General features: G+C 38.7%; 1 protein-coding gene across 10 annotated transcripts in view; it reads right to left on the bottom strand.

The window, feature by feature from the left end:
- The window catches only part of TENT2 (terminal nucleotidyltransferase 2), a 54640-nt gene that overhangs the window by 27258 nt on the left and 8265 nt on the right, over window positions 1-19117 (bottom strand). For 8 of the 10 annotated variants that reach the window (XR_015700945.1, XM_087741499.1, XM_087741504.1 and 5 more), the window contains 4 exons: window positions 18858-18924; window positions 9941-10010; window positions 6110-6186; window positions 2636-2785 (listed from right to left, as the gene is read on the bottom strand). Coding sequence is in view for 9 of the 10 variants with exons in the window: in XM_087741499.1 (XP_087597625.1) it covers window positions 2636-2785; window positions 6110-6186; window positions 9941-10010; window positions 18858-18924 (364 nt within the window). In the remaining variant the exon portion in view is untranslated. The remainder of the gene's footprint in view (window positions 1-2635; window positions 2786-6109; window positions 6187-9940; window positions 10011-18857; window positions 18925-19117) is intronic. The other 2 variants (XM_087741500.1, XM_087741502.1) reach the window with 1 other exon arrangement.

Here is a 19117-nt window from a genome sequence, read left to right as displayed (position 1 = left end):
TTACGTACAAGACACTGATGTACCTACAAAATAAACTCAAGCGACACTAACCTTAGGTCCAAAAGACATCCACACGAGTATAAGAATACAAAAATGGATTAAGTAGTAAAGGAAAGAAATTTGTCTACTGAAGACAGGGACACTATTTACTGCAAAAGAAAGCTTTTAATTTTTTCCCCTCCCTGGTAACATCAACAAAACCTTATTAGAAACTCTATGACTAGGACACAAGCTACTTTCAGTAGCATCACATGCATGTAGCAGAAAAAAAGGTTAAAATCTGCATGAAAAAAACATCAGAATCTAAACAGTTGGTACTAGATACATGTCCAGAGCCACACTTCAGCCTTTTTTAGCAGAAAAAGCTGATGAAGCACAGGTAAAAGGTTCCTTTTTGGTCTGCAGACTGCTGATCCTTCCCAGGCAGCTGACTGATCACAGTTTTGCATGAAAAGGATTATTTGAACTTTTTTTTCCCCCTTCCCCAGACAGCTGTGGCAGCTGCCACAGATAACTACAGCAAATGCCCTCATGCTTGCACCATTGTTAACATTCTGGCAAGCCTACACATTTATACTTCCTTGTAACTCCTACTCTCTTCCCTTTTGTGCATTACTTTCATACACAGCTCAGTAATTGGCTACCCACGACTGTACACAGCACCCAATACAAGTCTCTAGAGTAACTGCGATACAATGAAAATAGATGCGGGGAATAAATTCCCAAGTGAAAAAGCCTATTTCCATTAAAAGTGTAACACTATAAAATGCTTATCAAATCACTGTTAAGATGGTCACTAATTGCTAGACCATGTAAAAATACGTTTTCTCCTCTCCTTGTGCTTCACCTTTGCATAGCAATCTCCACATCCAGTAGTTCCCAACATTTTTAATCTTGTGTCTGATAATCGCTTTGGCATTTTTAAGTTCATTGTCATTCCATCTCCTCCAAATCAACATTTTTTTGTTTCATTATTTTTTTTTTTCTGATGTGTATTACGGATCTTCATTGCAGTACTCCGTCACCTACAGTATGGTTTCAGAGCTGTGACAACAGACTTGGCCACATTTTCTTTTCCTTCCACAGAAACAAAGAAATCGATGGAATTCCACCATAGTAGATGGAGAGAAAAAAAACATAGTCACTGGACATACTAGCTTATGTCCTACTGTCCTGGTACATTAACAACAAGCATATAGCATGGGCATCAAAGAATTCAGAAGTAACTCAGCCAACTGGACCCCAAATACACAAAATGCCCTCCTAGGTCCTCTATTACAGATATTGCTCAGCTGAAAGAAAGCCACCAGCTTGAGTCAGCTATCATAAAATCTTTCCACCATAGTACAGAGTGGGTGTAGCTACCCACTCTACAGCAAGTACCTACATTCCAGGCCAAACAAGCTGTCAGAGGAGCTAAACATTGTTTCTACCTGATTTAAACAAAAAATTAAAAGCTACACAAACTGTCAAAGGGGAAAAGTCTAAAAGGAGAGCCTACGCAATTGGTCCACAGATATGATTGTAAAATGTTAAGAACCAGCTGTCATTAAAATAACATGAGCAAGAATAATCAGCACATTACAAAAAAATTAAAAAAGGTGTAGATGAATACAAGCAGCTAAATACACAGTCTATGCATGAACTGACAAGAATTAAGAAATACTTCTACAGACATGTTACTCCACAAGATGTACACTTCAGGGGTTCCTTGCCTTCCTTTCTGAAGCCGCTTATCTCCCAACAAAGAACCAAGAAACTCATACTGAGCTAAATAATTTCTTAAATGATAATCCTTAAGTCTTAAGCAAGAATTGCAAACTACAAAAAAAGTCACAAACTTGAACTTCCGCTAATAAAAGAAAGAAATAGGGGGATAAGCTCATTTCAACCTACTCCTCGAAAACATTCCTGGACTGCATGGGTTTCTTGAATTCTCAACAGGGATCCTTAGTTTCTCAGGTAAAGCTCTGCAGCTCCATACAGATGTTCAATGTTTCAATATATTGAAGTCACAAGAAAAGATACTGCCACTGGCAGTCAAATATCCCAATTTCTAATGGTGTTCGACATCTGCCACCAGTAGATGTCGTAAGATGTCGTACCAGAAGACAGTAATCAGTGGAAAAATCTAACTACATAGTAGTGCATTCTTGCATATACATGTTCCCCATGTTCAGTCCTTCACTCAGAAGACAGAAAAGTGACCCCGCAGCGTTTGTTGTCCCTTTGAATTTTCTTGGAAATACCCAAATAAAAAAAAAAAAACAAACAAAAAAACAACCAGCCAAAAAACCCAAACCAAAACCCACTGAAATTGTTAAGTTTAGGTTTTTCCCTTTGTTAAAAGGCAAATTTTTGTTAACTAGCGCTTGAGTTTATTTTACAGTTACACAGTGTCCTGCAGGTACTTTTTTTTTTTTTTATCCTTTTTAAAGCTGGTAACTCTGCCTCCAGAGAAGAGGTTCACTTGTTAACGAAAAACGCAGCATTAAGGAAATGGAGGAAACCCACTTTATTTTCAGATTTTTCTGTGTGGAAGATGACTCCTGTTGGTGTTTTATTTTATTAAAGAGGAAAACTACACAAATATGAACTTAAAATGGACAGTTTCAACATGTAAAAAAATACTTACTCTGTAAATAGTGCAAAACCATCAATACAAGACTATAGCTGCTTAAAGTACCACGACTGGCATCATTTATGTCATGAAAACTCGCCCACTTCTTAACAACAAGTACTAATGGACGAACTCGATTCTCAACTGCAAGTAAAATAAATACATCTCAAAAAAAGGCACATTTAACTCGACAGCAATCAATCAACATTTTTTCCTACTTGATCAACATGATACTCTTGTATTCTAAGGTTACCTTTTGCAACCATTTTCTAGAATTTACTTAGTTATTCTACAACTACTATCCATCTTATAAAAATCAGAAAAAGATTTGCATTTGAAAACAGTCTTTTGAGTAGTAAGATCCACAGACACGTTACAAAGGGTATGCCAGGTAACTTGCAGATAAGACAAAACTAGATGCATCAGTCAATGTAGCAGTGTCACATTCTACTTTTAAGTTCTCTCCAGTTCATTGTACTAATTTTCCCTGAATTAACTTGCTGCGAGGACAGACCACATCTTTTTTTATTTTTTTTTTATTTAGGTTATATAAACTTTGAGGGCAGGGAAAAGAATTCTCCTGCTTGGAGGACACAGAGCTCATTCTTAAGTTTTCCTCAGGATCCATGAAAGCAGTAACCCCTGCATACAAACATCAATATTAAATTTGCCTTGTCCTCAATAGCTTTTATGGAGATGAGATGTTAGATACAGTAACTCATTAAATCAAGATTCATGCTTCTCATGAGGAAAGACATAAATACAGTCATATTCCAGGTATGGTCTTCTGAATTTCTGGGGAATATAGACAGCCTTCTAATTAAGGTAGTAATGTATTGTAGGGAGATGTCACTCACCACCACCTCCCAGTGACCTTGCAGTGTACTTAATTTATTATTTGCAGGTATATAGAAGCAGATCATGAGGTCAGGTGCCTTATGATGGCCTTACAATACGGTATATGTTCTGGAGTATCATTTCTAACTTGACAACATTGTGCAAAATTTTGTATTCTGCACATCAGGACAGCAATATATGAATAGCTAATCGCTTCAACCAGGACAACAGACATCCTACAACAGCACCAGTTGGGGTACGTTCTGTTACTCCGAAAATCTTATCAAGCATGGGATTTTCTTACAACCTGTTCACAGTGGTTCAGCACACATGCCCCTATAAGTGGTACTAATTTTCTCAGCGTAAATATCCCAGATCTCGAAGACTTCTTAGAAACAACAAAACTCCTTACTACCAGTCACTCATTCCCGACATTATTTACCAGTGGTTGAACTAAAAAATATGACTATTAGTACGCTAACTGTGAGATGCAGAAGAATTACTGTACAGACATCATATGAACATGCATTAACTGAAATAGGATTTTTCCATGAGAGAAAAATGCAAATAGGCTCAAATTCCAAATGGGACTGTTTTGTGTGTGTGCATGTGTGATAGTAGAAAAGTCCTCTTTTTAGTTGATCTTATTCTGAGATAAGGTTTTCTGTCTGCTAGTGCCTGTAATTAGTATATAACAAAGTTAGTGTGCAACATGGCCAGTAAACTTTTCCTTATACTCTCTCATCAGTCAACAAGCTACCCCTTCAAGAAAGGGCTCAGTAATATCATTTGCTCCAAGGTCCAGCTTCCACTAATTGAAAAATACCTACTATCAATTGCTGATTTAATTGCAGACATGTCTCCTTAGGCAAAAAAAAGATAACACAACAGCATAGACTTCAGTTTCTAGCTCTGCTTAATCTACCTACATTTTCTGTGGACATTCTGCTTCACTTTGCGATATCATCTTTGATGTTTTCTATAGCACCTATGCACCAACATAGAAGGGCTGATATCAAAAAAGACACAAGAGCATCCACAGAAATATTTATGGTTTTTTTTTTTAAATCGTCCTCATTAAGATAACCAGTCCCTTGTTTCCTTGAGCATCTAATTTGTTCTAATGGAACAAAGAGACCTGTACATCTTTCACATGAAAGGTAATTTGATCCTTTTTTCTCCCATGCAGGGTGAAGCCCTTCAGCCACAAATTTAATTTAGCAGGCTAATACTTTTAATGCTATCCACCCTGCTTGATTACTTCTAGAAGTATGTAAAGCAGCTGTCTGATAAAAGTTTCCATTTACTTTTGTTTGCCTTATGTCACCTGAGAGTTTTCTGGTCCAAAGAAGACAAGGCAGACTATGCTTGACACAGTTTGCCTATTTAAGAAGGTCTAACACGTTGAGGAGATAATCTTTTCAATCACAAGTCTCCCTTAGCTACTAACTCACTCCTTGGCCTCAAGCAAATAACAATATTTATCCTTCATAAGGAGACATAAAGTTAATTTTGCTGGCCTTGTAAGAGTGGGCACCAAGGCAGAACGGAAGAAAAGGTGGGATACTAGGGCCACTTCCACTGCTCTTTTCACATCTGGACTCATCTGCCCTACAGTGATTTACTGAAAGGAATAAGGAAAGTCTGTGGCAGAAGTCAGGAACAACTATAGCAACATCAGACTTGGTGAAGTGATCCCTCACCTGTAGCCATGAATGACAAAGATTATTTCCCTAACCTTTTCAAGCTTGGAAGGAAATACTTCTCCAGGCATACACATTTCGGGATGTATGAAGAAATTACAGTTAACCAACTGATCCAGGCCAAGTTGTAGACTCTTCTAGTAATGTGAATATGGAACACTGAAACCACTCTGAAATTTTATTAAAACTTAACCAGTAAAGGTAACTTCTACTGATAACTGCCTACCCTAAATAGAAAGGAATTCCTGTATGCAAGAACTGAAGAAGGTGGTAAAGGAAGAAACACAAATGGCCTGGAAGAATTCAACTGAGGTCCACTCCTCAGGTATTTATCTGCCAAATGACATTCTAATGCTAAGTAAGAAAACTTCAGTTTAGCACTAAGAGTGCTGTTCTTATTACTTCTCATTCAGAAGTCTGTTTCACAATCTCTCCCTAGAATGCAAACTCCTGAGGAGACACAAACCAGTTTTGTTTTGGGGTTAGTATAAAGACTGAGGCAGTGTTTTGGGTCTTCCAAGGAAGGACTCTGTAACAGCATACAGACACAGCTAGCTATCAGCCACACATACTTATCAGTGGCTGTCAGGAAATAAAATAAACTGGGAGATTATACTACTAGATAATCATTAGTATAACAATCTTGTTATCTGCAGAATACTGAAGCCGCCCTTGTAGCAGATATGTGGACCTTAATATGAAGAATCTTTATTATCTTGTGAATATTATAATATTAAATTAAAAACATACCTAGCTGATATATCAGTTTTCTCCATATATTTAGCATGAGCAACAAGAAGTTATCTTAAAGCTATCTAATGCAGCTCCTGAGGTAATTATATAAATAGTAACCTAGTATATTCAACTGAATTTTAATAGTCTATCAATACCAAAATACAATTTAAACACCAAAGTTTATAGAAATAAGAAAATACATTAAAAAACTTACTGTATGCATAGGTTCTCAGAAGGAATGTATTTCTTATTCCTACAATATTGTTTACATTCAAGTCAAACTCCACACAGCTATGGGGGAGGAGAAAAGAAAAAGAATCAAGCATCATGGTATTCAATTTCAGAATATTTATTACCTACTTAGAGGCAGAGGTGAAGAAATGTAACTTTAAGATAATACTCTAGAAACTTTTTTCAAACAGAGTTTTGATGCTGTGATTTCTACTCTGGTTTTGTTTATAGTACTTGAATTGCTTATAGGCTTGAATTCCATTGTCCTAAAAATGTAATTGTTTTACATAGAGAATACATGTAGACCCAAATTTAGACATTAGGACAACTTAATGTACCAAATATGTTTTGAATTTTTAGCAAATCTTTCTCCCAACTAGACTTGCACTGCATGTTTTACTATGGACAACTTTTGATGCCAGGAAGGATTGTCTGATGTATCAGCTTAGGAAATCATGCCAGTGAACTGAGGAGAATTGGAAGAGGTCGAAAGATAAGAATCTCTTTCCTGCAATGATAGTCGGAGATAATTGGCAAGCACTTCGAAATGAAAACTGTTTGTTAGTAAACATCACATGTTTTGTGATAAAACAAGATTTAATAACTGTTTCATGCTGTTAACAGCAAATAAGAACAAGGCAAACAAGCAGTATCTGCTTTATTTATAATCACACCCTGCCCCAAAGTTTGAATTTCATACTGCATATAGAGCTCAACTACTCTCAGTACTCAAGAAATGATATTAAATTCATAGTTAATAAGCTATGCCAACAGTGTAACTCGCAACAAGAAGAGCCTATTATTGACAAAGGAGTAGCTATCTGCAATGTACAGCTACTTCCACTTTATATATCCAAGTCTCATACACATAGCATTTGTTTGTCTGAATATTCCTCTGGGTTTTCTTGAATTATTGTAAGGGGAACATGAACGTGGAATTTATTAAACTGGATAAAACGCATGAATTTGACACCTACAGAAGTTTTTTGACATCATTAACTACATTAAAAATGCTTTGCATCAAAAATATTACATAATTTTAAACCTGAATTAATATCAAGCAAGACTTTTTAGATGTATTAAGGGCATAGTATAGGAAATAAACAAGCTTGAGCTACTGCTTGACAGTTGTAAAAATAAGCATAAACACCACTAAGAATATTAGTTGTATGTGCAAATATAATAAAGAAAGATGTCAAGCTGCATGTGTAATTCCAATTAACCTCAATTGACAAGATTACTATTTACCAGATACTCATTAAACAAGTTCTATTGCAGTTATTTTGTACTTTAATATGCACATTTAATAGATGTTGCAATTATTGCAAGTGAAGAAGGTTTTGAACTGTTAGGAGTCAAGTTCTATCAATAGCACTAAAGGAGAGGAAAAAAAAGAGTCAACTGCACATCAAATGTAGCAGAAGAGGAAGTTTTTGCATCCTCTGTAGTACAGAAATCTTGTTAATTAATCAAAATTAATCTGCCTGGTAGCAGAGCCAGCATTGGAATTATCTCCTGGGAAAGACTACCAAAATAATAGATAACATGTCTTTAAGTGCAGTGGATCTTCCCTTACTGCTATAGTGCTAAAAAACTCTAAGATGAAAAAGGAAAATAAACACAAACTGAATGCTTTGTCATTCACCAAATCAAAGTAAGTAGGAAATGGCAATTTTCAGGTATATATGGACCATTGGCAACATGTTAGAATCCAGATGCAGATACCACCCACTGAATTCTACCATCTTCTCCCAGCAGCCAGGTATCAAGAAAACTGGCTTTCACAGGAAGCTTGTCATGTTTAATTTCTGGTGTTGGCTAAAAGAAACTTAATGCTCTGGGTACAGAATACCCAATGCATTTTTCAAGACCTCTGTAAAAAAAATGAATCAGTGTGCATGTACGTATATGCATGAGCCTATGAAAGACAGAGGCCAATAAGAGATCAGAAAGAGACAGATGCTTAAAAAGACAAAACGTGGGTGGTGGTGACAGGTTAGGTAAGAGAATAACAGGAAAGAGAGAAAAAAATAAACAAACGAAAAAGCCAACCCAAAGTCATGTCATTCGCCCCTGCTCCCCTCTTCCCAAAAAAAAAAAAAAAAAAAAAGCCCACAGGAAACCAGATTGTGAACAGTACTGTTTTTTTCTCTGAAAATATGCAATGGGCAGCTTCTAGTCTAAGACAATTATACTTTGATTTTGTAGGAAATAAAGAATTTTTTAAATCCTGTCTGTAAGGTTTATGAATATCATGACCATTACTTTTTTTTTTGCAAGTGACCATAAATGCCTACAAAAAGACTTCCACCTTCTGACATAATCACTTCCATACTTAAGGTTTCTTTTTAAAGTTTATTTTCTGATTTTAAATTGGAAAAAAATATCCTTGCTATAACTCCATGATTTACACAATATTTGTACCAGGAATTTACCATTTAGTGTATCTATAAAACGACTATCATTCTTATAGGGAACTAAGCCATTTAACCCAAATTTTAGCTTGACAGGTTTAATACTTTAAGAAAGCATGGAGAGAAACAGCTGTCTGTACTGTTAGAGGAGAAAGTTACTAGACAAAAATTAGTCACCTTTTAAAAAGGCAGGCAAGTATATAGAAGTAAATATGGGGTTAGGTGTAAATGAAAAAAGGTATAAAGCTAAAATCCTAAAAAGTGTGATATAATCTCAGATGCAAGAAAATCTTAATGGATGATACTTATTAGTTCAAATTGTAAACATGACAGTTTCAGTTTTATCATAGCAGGGTTTCTGCTCTGATAATGGTATGTTGTGATAAAAGCACATTGTGATATGCTTTTATAAAGAGAGGCCAGAGAAGTGGGTTTGTTTGTTTTTAAAAGAAAAGTTGTTTTAAATTGGATGCAAAATTTTAGAAGCATATAGGCAGGATAAGATAGATACAAAAGAGTTGTTCAAAGTCCTATTTACAAAGAATAGTCAAGCTATGTTATTACATGAAGGTGATACACCGAAGTCTTACAAAATCTAAGCCCATAAATACAGGAAGATTTGAACATTACTCAGACTCCCAACCAATTTGAGCGCTTTGCACAGTTTTTTCCTCTGTCTGATACTTTTATCACACACAATAAGAAATACATTGTTCTCTGTCCTAGTACATCCCTCTTGATTATTCATTTTCATGTGTTCATAATGAAGATGCAATGAATACAATAAGGTACAACACATCCATTTCTCTCCAATTACTTCCCCTTCTAAAAAAAAGGCATAAAATTAGTACTTAACACCAAATAGAACATGTAATACTACTTTGTTACAGAATACCTCCCTAGAAGACAGCAGAATACACTCTTAAAATGAACAAAAATTTTTTTAATCGAGAAAACATCATCACAAGAAACTAGTGTTGTTTGTATAGTGTAAATGCTGTGAATTACTCCTTAAGTAGCTCAATAGTTATGTTTACACAGCAAGCAAAGTTATCTTTCAGGGAGTGGTGGGAGTTTTCTTCCCACCACTGTTTTTCTGTCATGAACCATATGTCAACAGGAGTCCACTATGTACAAATAACCCATAGAAATACATGATGTACTGCTAATACTTGACATCACAGAAACTAAAGAGCATCTCAACCACAAGAGGTGTTTCAGGCCGTTAAGGAAGTAAGCTGACTGCCACTGCACACTAGCTGTACAAATTCGCAATAGAACTATAGCACAACACAAATAAACAAAGCATGACTTCAGTGGGACTGCTCATGCAGAGAGTGCATATATAGAGTGCTTTCCAGTGTCAGAGTCTAAAACATGATGATGAACAGAATACTTGCCTGACTTTATCCCTGAACTTCACTATTGGCACTTTTGCTCGAATCAGCTGAGGTCGCTCAATGTAGCTTGCTGAAAGGGGGAAAAAAATATGCAATTAAGTTTCATGTAAAATGCTGATCTTAAAATAAGATCCTAAAGTGGAGTTATATTGACTGATTTATAGCAAATAGTAGCTTAGTAAATTTAGCAAATATATTCTCAGAAGGGTTGTGCTAAGTAACCTTTAGCAACTGCAGCAAAAAGACAATCTAGGAAAGTGGTTGGGGAAAAAAATGCACTAAGCATTAGAGAAAAACATTAGTGAAAGATTTTTCTGTGGGAAGTATATTCAAGAAATTTGAACGTAAAGAATGCAGTTCTACAACGCTTTCACTAAGCAGTACTTGTAATAGAAATCCTGAATTAAGGTTCAAAAAGAATGGAGGAAGAACATATCCACCCAGGATGGCCAGACACTTAAGCCCAGCACTACATTGTAGCAACGGGCACGTGATTAGCTGCATACTTTTTAATCGTGTCTAGTTTGCTTACAGTTGAAATTATGCATTTTACTGAGCAAAAAATATTAACATAACTATATCTTCACTATGCACTGATTATGCTTAAAATTTCCTTTACAAACTGTTTATTTGACTGATAAAGTACATACCAAGAAATACATTTCCTATCGAATTGTTACTGAAAACAGGATGACACTTTCCATCAGAGATAGGATAAGCTTTATTTGCCTTTTGCTTTAATGGTGATAGGACATGCAATAAACACATAATCACAGGACTGCACCTCAGATGATTATCCACACCGTATAGACACACAGGCTCAATGCCAGACCATCCAAATCCAAGCATACTGAGCTCTGCCAGACTCATACGGTGCCACCAAATGCACCTTTGCACTCAGCTCCCCAGAACTGTTCTGTCAGTCTCATTATCTGCGATGCCCCTATTCTTGATGGTATCTCAGGCTATATTTAGTAGTTGCCCATAATTGTGAATGAGAAATAAGCCCAAGAAAGTAATGGAAAAGACAAAGAAAAGCAGAGCCCGTAGGTTACATGGTATGAATTTGGGCAAAAAGCACGATTTTACCAATTTCTTCTGTTGCAAAATCTAGGATCACTTGAATTTGCCCATATGTAACACCACACATTTTCCCCTTGCTTCTATAAATTAACCTCTAATTAGCATAAATAAGTATGACAAAGCTAGAAGTAAGGAGGATTAAAAATAACATTAAATAAACGCTGATCTTCACTTTTTGGGAGGGGGGGAAAATAAAAGTATTCCTATCAGTTTGGATAGCAACTGTGATTAAACAGTCTCATCTCCATTGCATTTGGATGACAACTTCAGGTTTGGTAAAACCCTACTGTGCAATATTCAATTAAAACAAATTTTACTCTTTTTTTTTTTTTTGAGACTTTCTGAATGTGTTTTATGGATACACACGTTTAGGCAGATTTCATCTGAAGTAATCCTTTATCTGGATTTGAATGTCTTGTGCAATCCTAAGCAACAGACAGACTGGCACTCAAAAAAAGAGACAATCTTACTAACTTATTAATTTTAAAGGAAGAATCTTACAGAACTCCAATCCACGTTCACTGAACGTACAATCTAGTACAACTTACACAAGCGTCCCCTCTTTCTAGCAGCACCTGCAGACACATCCAAGCATCCCTCCTCCGACATCCCACAACATTCTTAAAGCAAAGCTATAAAGCATGTAGAGCTCCCTGCCTCATTCCCTTTCACTACCAAATTTAAGACAAAGATGCCCAACACATTAGCACATGGTAGACAACGGCAGGTATCTATCTTCATGCCATAGCAATTCAGCTTTCCTCACTACGAGCTTTCTCAAGTGCCCTTCAGAAGTTAACTGAACTTCTAGTGGCAATCCACTTCCAAACACACCCTTGTCTGAAAATACCTGCCAGCATTTGATGGATGCTTGTGCCAAATTAGTTGGCTAAGAAAAAAAAAAAAAAAATCCCAAAACATAATCCCCATCTGTTTCTGAGGGTGAAAGAAAGCAAAGAGGATGTTAGAAGGCAGTAACTTGCTGCTGGTACCCTCTTTCTTGGCTCACACCAATGACACTGTTAGCAGAATCTCTGTTGTACATTAGATTGTCATACATACAAGGGAAGAAACAGCCACAAACACAGGATGTGGAATTCTGAAATACATACAGGTTGAGTAAGTGCCTTAGTAAACTGACTGTCTGACCTTGAAGCCATGACCAGAGGGGCTACACCAAAATACACGTAAAGAATTCCACATAGCTGCTCCACAGTTTTGCGCATGTTTATGAAAAAGTCACAAATGTCACTTCAGCTGTAGTGAAAAAGAATATAACCACTTCAAAGACAACTAAGCAGCGTTTCATAAATAACTTATTCATGCAGAATTTCAGATTACACATCTTAAGTCTCTTATCTTTTACAGAATAAAAGATTAAGCAATTGTACAAAATATTAATCCCAAACATGGTATATGCCAAAAAGATCTTTGGCATCCTGCACACGTAGCCTGCTCTCATTGACAGGGTTGTAATATAGAAAGAGAAACTGGGCGACACAGAAGTCTGAATCCAGAGTCATGAAGAATCTAGGAGGGTACAACCCAGCACAGGATGAATTAGTTGTTGATGTCTGGAATTCACTTGCCCACCTGCACAGTCCTTTAAGGTCATTCATTTGAGTTCAAGTCCCCTTGCTTGTCCTAGCTGTTGCATGTTCCCCACCAGACAACCATTAGGTGGATTCCACTCTGATATCCTAGTCTCAACACTACTGCACTGCTTTGTATAACTAAGAGAAAACGAGCTCTTTGTTACTTATTCACATAGTAAACACCAGTCAATGCAATACTGCTAAAGTGTTCTGCAAATGAATCCTGCCTAGACAAATCTGAACAGAGTAATCTGTTTGACGTTTACTCTCAGTGGTTTGGATTATGCTCTCTTCAATACATTGCAACAATAACCACTCCAAATTCATGTTTCACATTTCGTATTTCTAGAAGACATTGATTGGCTTGAGTGTACAGTTCTGGGAACGTTAACCAGTATTGTAAAAAACAGGTAAGTGCAGGTATCTGAACGAATAAGTGGAAAAGTTACACATGCTCTGCTAGTCTTTGGAACAGCAGATATATTACTGCTATCCTTACATCTCTCTACTCTAGGAGAAACAAACACGATACATACCTTTTAACACTAACACATCCTACAAAAACAGCAAATAAATATCAGAAGCATTTTCCTACTTTACTCTGTGACTAGACTATTCAAAAAAAAAAACCCCACATCTTCACTTCAGTCAGTGTTCTAGATGCAGAATGACAACACAGAAAAGCCTCCGCTCTAAGACTTTAAATCTGATGGGCTCAAATTCTTTGCTCACACTTGCTACCTTTTGCAAGCCTGAAAAACTGAAATAAGCTGGAGCTTAGATAAATTTTGAATCCGCTTCCCAAACCTCCTAGAATGAAACACTAATCTAACAATCACAGTTTACTGTATATAAAGGATAAAAGAGATGGCACTTAAGGTTCTGAAGATGATGTTAGGAGAGGCACAGCTAGAAAAAACTTCTGCCAAGTTTTTGAACTGAAATGATCTGAAAAAAGGTTAAAAAAAGCTCTAGAACATTACCTATACTACAGATCTCCTCCTTATTGCTTTTTTCCTTTAACTCTTTCACAAAACCAGCCCAAGAACTTTGTTTTAAATAATATCTTATCTTTCCTCCCCCTTCTACAGGCTGTTCAGAAGGGACGTGTGAGGTAGGAGGGGCAGAGGCGTTGCCCTCTATGACAAGAAATGGACAGAGTGTGAAGAAGTGTCCCTGAAGAATAGCCAAGAGCAGGTTTGAAGTTTATGGGTAAGAATTAGAGACCGGGGCAACAAAGGGAACCTCGTGGTTGGGGTCTAGTACAGGCCGCCTGATCAAGGGGAGCCTATTGACGAAGCCTTTTTACTTCAACTACAGGAAGCTTTGCGCTCACAGGCTCTTGTCCTGATGGGGGATTTCAACCACCCTGACATCCGCTGGGAAAGTAACATGGCAGGCGGTAAGCAATCTAGGAGACTCCTGGAGTACCTGCAGGACAACTTCCTAAGCCAGGTAATAGATAGCCCTGCCAGAGGGGACACAGTACTGGACCTGGTGGTCACCAAGGCAAGTGAGCTCATTGGTGATGTCAGGACTGGAGGCAGCCTTGGCTGCAGTGATCACGCACTGGTAGAGTTCACAGTCCGGAGAGATAAGGGTTGGGTGAAGAGTACATTCAGGACCCTGAATTTCAAGAAAGCAAACTTCCAGCTCTTCAAGGAGTTAATCAACAGGACGCCTTGGGAAATGGCCCTCAGGGACAAGGGAGCAGAATAGAGCTGGCAGGTCTTCAAGGATGCTTTCCATAGGGCACAAGAGCTCTTGATCCCCAGGTGCAGGAAATAGGGTAAGGCAGGGAAGAGGCCGGCATGGCTGAGTCATGACCTGTGGGTCAAACTAAAGGGCAAGAAGAGATTGCACAGGCAGTGGAAGCAGGGACTGGTATCTTGGGAACAGTCCAGGGACACTGCCTGGTTGTAGAAGGATGGCATCAGGAAGGCCAAGGCTCAGCTGGAGCTGAACCTGGCGAGGGATACAAAGAATAAGAAGAAGGGCTTCTCTAGGTACATTAACCAGAAAAGGAAGGTTAAAGAAAGCATGCCCCCTCTGATGAGCAGAAGTGGCAAGCTGGTAACAACAGACGAGGAGAAGGGTGAAGTACTCAACAATTTCTTTGCCTCAGTCTTCACTGGCAACCTCTCTCCTCACACCTGCCGAGTCAATGGGCCATTTGACAGGGATCAGGGGGGCAGAGGTCCTCCCACTGTAAGAGAAGATCAGGTTTGCGACCACCTGAGGAACCTGACTGTACATAAGCCTATGGGTCCCGATGAGATGCATCCCTGAGTCCTAAGGGAATTTGCTGATGCAGTTGCCAAGACACTCACCATGATATTTGAAAAGTCATGGCAGTCAGGTGAAATCCCTGGGGACTGCAAAAAGGGAAATATTGCAGCCATTTTTAAAAAGGGTAAAAAGGAGGACCCTGGGAACTACCAACCTGTCAGCCTCACCTCTGTGCCTGGGAAGATCATGGAGCAGATCCTCCTAGAAGCCGTGCTAAGGCACATGGAGGACAGGGAGGTGATTCAAGACAGCCAGCACGGCTTCACGAAGGACAAGTCCTGCCTGACCAACCTAGTGGCCTTCTATGATGGAGTGACTACCTCAGTGGACGAGGGAAGAGCTATGGATGTCATCTATCTGGACTTCTGTAAGGCCTTTGACACGGTCCCCCACAACATTCTCCTCTCTAAATCGGAAGGATATGGATTTGATGGGTGGACTGTTCGGTGAATAAGGAATTGCTGGGATGGTTGCATCCAGAGGGTAGTGGTCAACGGCTTGATGTCCAGACGGAGAACAGTGACAAGTGGTGTCCCTCAGGGGTCCGTACTGGGGCCAGTGCTGTTCAATATCTTCATCAATGACATAGACAGCGGGATCAAGTGCACCCTCAGCAAGTTTGCAGGTGACACCAAGCTGAGCAGTGCAGTTGACACGCCTGAGGGACAGGATGCCACCCAAAGGGACCTGGGCAGGCTCCAGACGTGGGCCTGTGTGAACCTCATGAGGTTCAACAAGGACAAGTGCAAGGTCCTGCACCTGGGTCAGGGCAATCCCTGGTATCAGTACAGGCTGGGGGATGAAGGGATTGAGAGCAGCCCTGAGGAGGTACCTTGGGAGTACTGATAGACAAAAAGCTGGACATGAGCCAGCAACGTGCTCTCGCAGCCCAGAAAGCCAACCGTACCCTGGGTTGCATCAAAAGAAGTGTGGCCAGCAGGTCAAGGGAGGTGATTCTGCCCCTCTACTCTGCTCTGATGAGACCCCACCTGGAGTGCTGCGTCCAGCTCTGGGGTCCTCAGCACAGGAAGGACATGGACCTGTTGGAGCGGGTCCAAAAGAGGGCCACAAAAATGATGAGAGGGATGGAACACCTCTGCTATGAGGAAAGGCTGAGAGAGTTGGGGTTCTTCAGCCTGGAGAAGAGAAGGCTGTGGGGAGACCTTATTGCAGCCTTTCAGTACTTAAAGGGACTTCGAAGAAAGATGGGGACAGACTTTTTAGCAAGGCCTGTAGCGACAGGACAAGGGGTAATGGTTTTAAACTAAAAGAGGGTAGGTTTGGACTAGATATAAGGAAGAAATTTTTTACAATGAGGGTAGTGAAACACCGGAACAGGTTGCCCAGCGAGGTGGTAGATGCCCCATCATTGGAAATATTCAAGGCCAGGCTGGATGGGGCTCTGAGCAACCTGATCTGGTTGTAGATGTCCCTGCCAATTGCAGGGGGGTTGGACTAGATGACCTTTAAAGGTCCCTTCCATCCCAAAGCATTCTATGATTCTATGATTGATTCTATGATTCTTGTTTCTATTACACCTTGGCACATACTTCGTTAGCTTTCATGTTTGGCCCAAACTATATTTATTTGTGTTCTTTTGTGTGAAGCAAAGAATAAATTAATGACAGCTCACACACTTGTTGAGAACATGCTACAGTCTTTCTTCTACAGAAGAAAAAGAAATATTTAACTAGTATTGTCAAAGAGGGATGACATGTATTAACTGGACAGCACAAAACTTAAAAATAATGATCAGAAGAAGGTTCATATCTTTTAGGTTGTTAAAAGGCACACAGAATCAAATACAGAATACTGCTGGAATTAAATTGCAATTCTTAAAGAAGCTCGGTACAGGCAACTCTTACACTTGCTTGTACACAGCAGCAGCAGCATAAGTGCACTGCTAACCCTTTTAAAAGCTGCAAATCTAGAATTTTATTTTGAGTTGAAGCAACGTTTCAAAAGAATTACAGTTTCTGTAGGCTTTTTCTTTCAATGTATGTAGTTGTAGATTCCATCCTTGATGATTAAGTGGCAACCGACTTCTGAAGACAGTAGAAGATAGGAAATCACTTTAAAAAGTGCAGTTCTATTAAAAAAGAACTTACCAGCCAACCCGGAGCTGACAGTGAACAGCTACTTCTAAGCATGTAAACCTGACTCCACAAACCCACAGGAGTGCCAACAGGACACCACTGAAGTGCATACTGCTAAGATTGTTTCCCCAAAGGCGAAGAAAAACCATATGAATCTATCAGCTTCTGAAGTCTAGCCTGTGGGAACTCCCTCCCTGCCCCCAACCAAAAGCAACCCACAAGCTATTTTCAAATTATGGATGACAGCAATTATATTTGCCTAAATAAGCTTTAATCAAAATAACTGGGCACCCCCCTTGTTTTAGAAGTACTGAACATCAGCACAGTTAAGCTACAGTTTGTAAATTAACTAAATCCAAATGAAAAGACCCGTATGACAAAGCCTTTTCATTCCGAATAGTGAATATTTTCAAACAACTTCTATCTATCAGTTCTATCCACAGAATGTCCATACACAGGCACAAGGACAGAAGGCTAGGTATAGGAATTCATGCCCATATAATGTTAAGATTATGAAGAGATGATCTAAGAGGTCTACATACCACAACTAAGAGAGTCTGACAGGAACAGTAACATCAGCAGTGTTTTGTCCTGCCTCACCTTCCAAAGAACATTTTGGTTAAATTAAGCTGGACTAAAGGCACTTGCAAAATAACAGAGAATTAGGAAAGCATCAAAAATGAGCAATGGCACAAAAACCTTCACACATCGCTCCCACATGACCATTGTGTCTTTCTGATACTTGTATTCCCTGGCAAACAAACTTGATTTTGTCTAAAGCTCTGTCACGGAACACAATCTCTTCCAAAAAAAGAAGAGGGTGATATTTTGTTTAGATGCTCCCTTTCTGATTGGTGAAAACACAACTATTTTATCACTGTGCTTCTCAGAAAGCACTGGAACAACTTGCATCCTAGGCAAACCCAGACTAAGTTCTGGACTCCTTATGCAAACATCAATATACAATAGTAATAAGCTATTAAATATCAGGTGCCTATTCTGCGATGGATCTATCAAGTCTCTCTTCAAGTGAGCTGTTGAAATCTGGGTATGCACACAAATTTTGAAATCTGCATTTAAATTTATGCTTTGTTCCTTTTACCATTGCAGAATTGTTCGGAACAGCAATAAAAGGAGTGGCATCAAAGAATATGTCACAAGTCTGAGAAGTAGGGGGACACAGTCATTGATATCAATAAATGACAGGGTCTCTTATAATTCAAAGAGATGGTACAAAAGCCTCTTTAAAGTAGGAGACTTTCACGTTTAAGTCAAGAACTGCCTGCGTGAATTCTTCATCTGAAGGGAGTCTAAACAACAGCTTACAAGAACTATGCATCGACCTATTTCTGCTATATGTCCTGGTACTGTCAACATTTACTATTTTCTTCACTAGGCATCTAAGTTAATTATTTCACTGGCATCAAGGCTCCCCCAAAAAAGAAATCAATTCTACACAGTCTACTGTGAGTAACATCTTACTTTAAATAGAGTATTGTCTCCAGCAAGGCACTGCAATCAAAAGAGTAGTAAAAGTTCACTAACAGAGGTTTCCCAAACAGAAATTTACTTCCCCCTCACCCCACCCAATTGCGGTCCACAATTCAAAAGTCATTTTAGATGCTAGCTGTTCTTGAAGTCCACTAATATGCAAGGCAACTGTTGTGTTTTTCTAACTACTATCCATCAGCAGCAAGATAAGTAATGTTACTAAGTATTTATAGCTTTTCTCCAAACAATACTGTGATTAGAAGCTAGGCAAAATGCAGTTACATAAATTATTTACAACTGTGCATCAATACTTCTTCCAGAATTGCCAATAATCTTACCACCTCACTGTAGCTGGGAACTTACAAAGTTTAGTTCTGAAGAGTTTTTGGACTAAGCTGAGTATATGCCTTGCTTCAGTCTTCTGATTTACCTGAAATACGATATTAAAATTAAAGAAAAAAGTTGGTATCTCTCATTTAGATGTTCCAAGTAAGCATGCTCTACTTTTCAAATAAAATTAATTCTCAGAATAAGACATGAACGTGTATACCAACACATTCCACAGCCTACATATACATCTAGTGCGGCAAAAGCCAGACAGAACAATTCATATTCAATATGCA

The sequence above is a fragment of the Nipponia nippon genome, unplaced genomic scaffold (genome assembly GCF_047370975.1).
Source record: "Nipponia nippon isolate SJK-2023a ecotype South Korea unplaced genomic scaffold, ASM4737097v1 scaffold_8, whole genome shotgun sequence".
NCBI classification, from domain to species: domain Eukaryota; kingdom Metazoa; phylum Chordata; class Aves; order Pelecaniformes; family Threskiornithidae; genus Nipponia; species Nipponia nippon.
The sequence above is the reverse complement of the archived record's forward strand: the minus strand, read 5'-3'. Positions and strand labels throughout refer to the sequence as shown.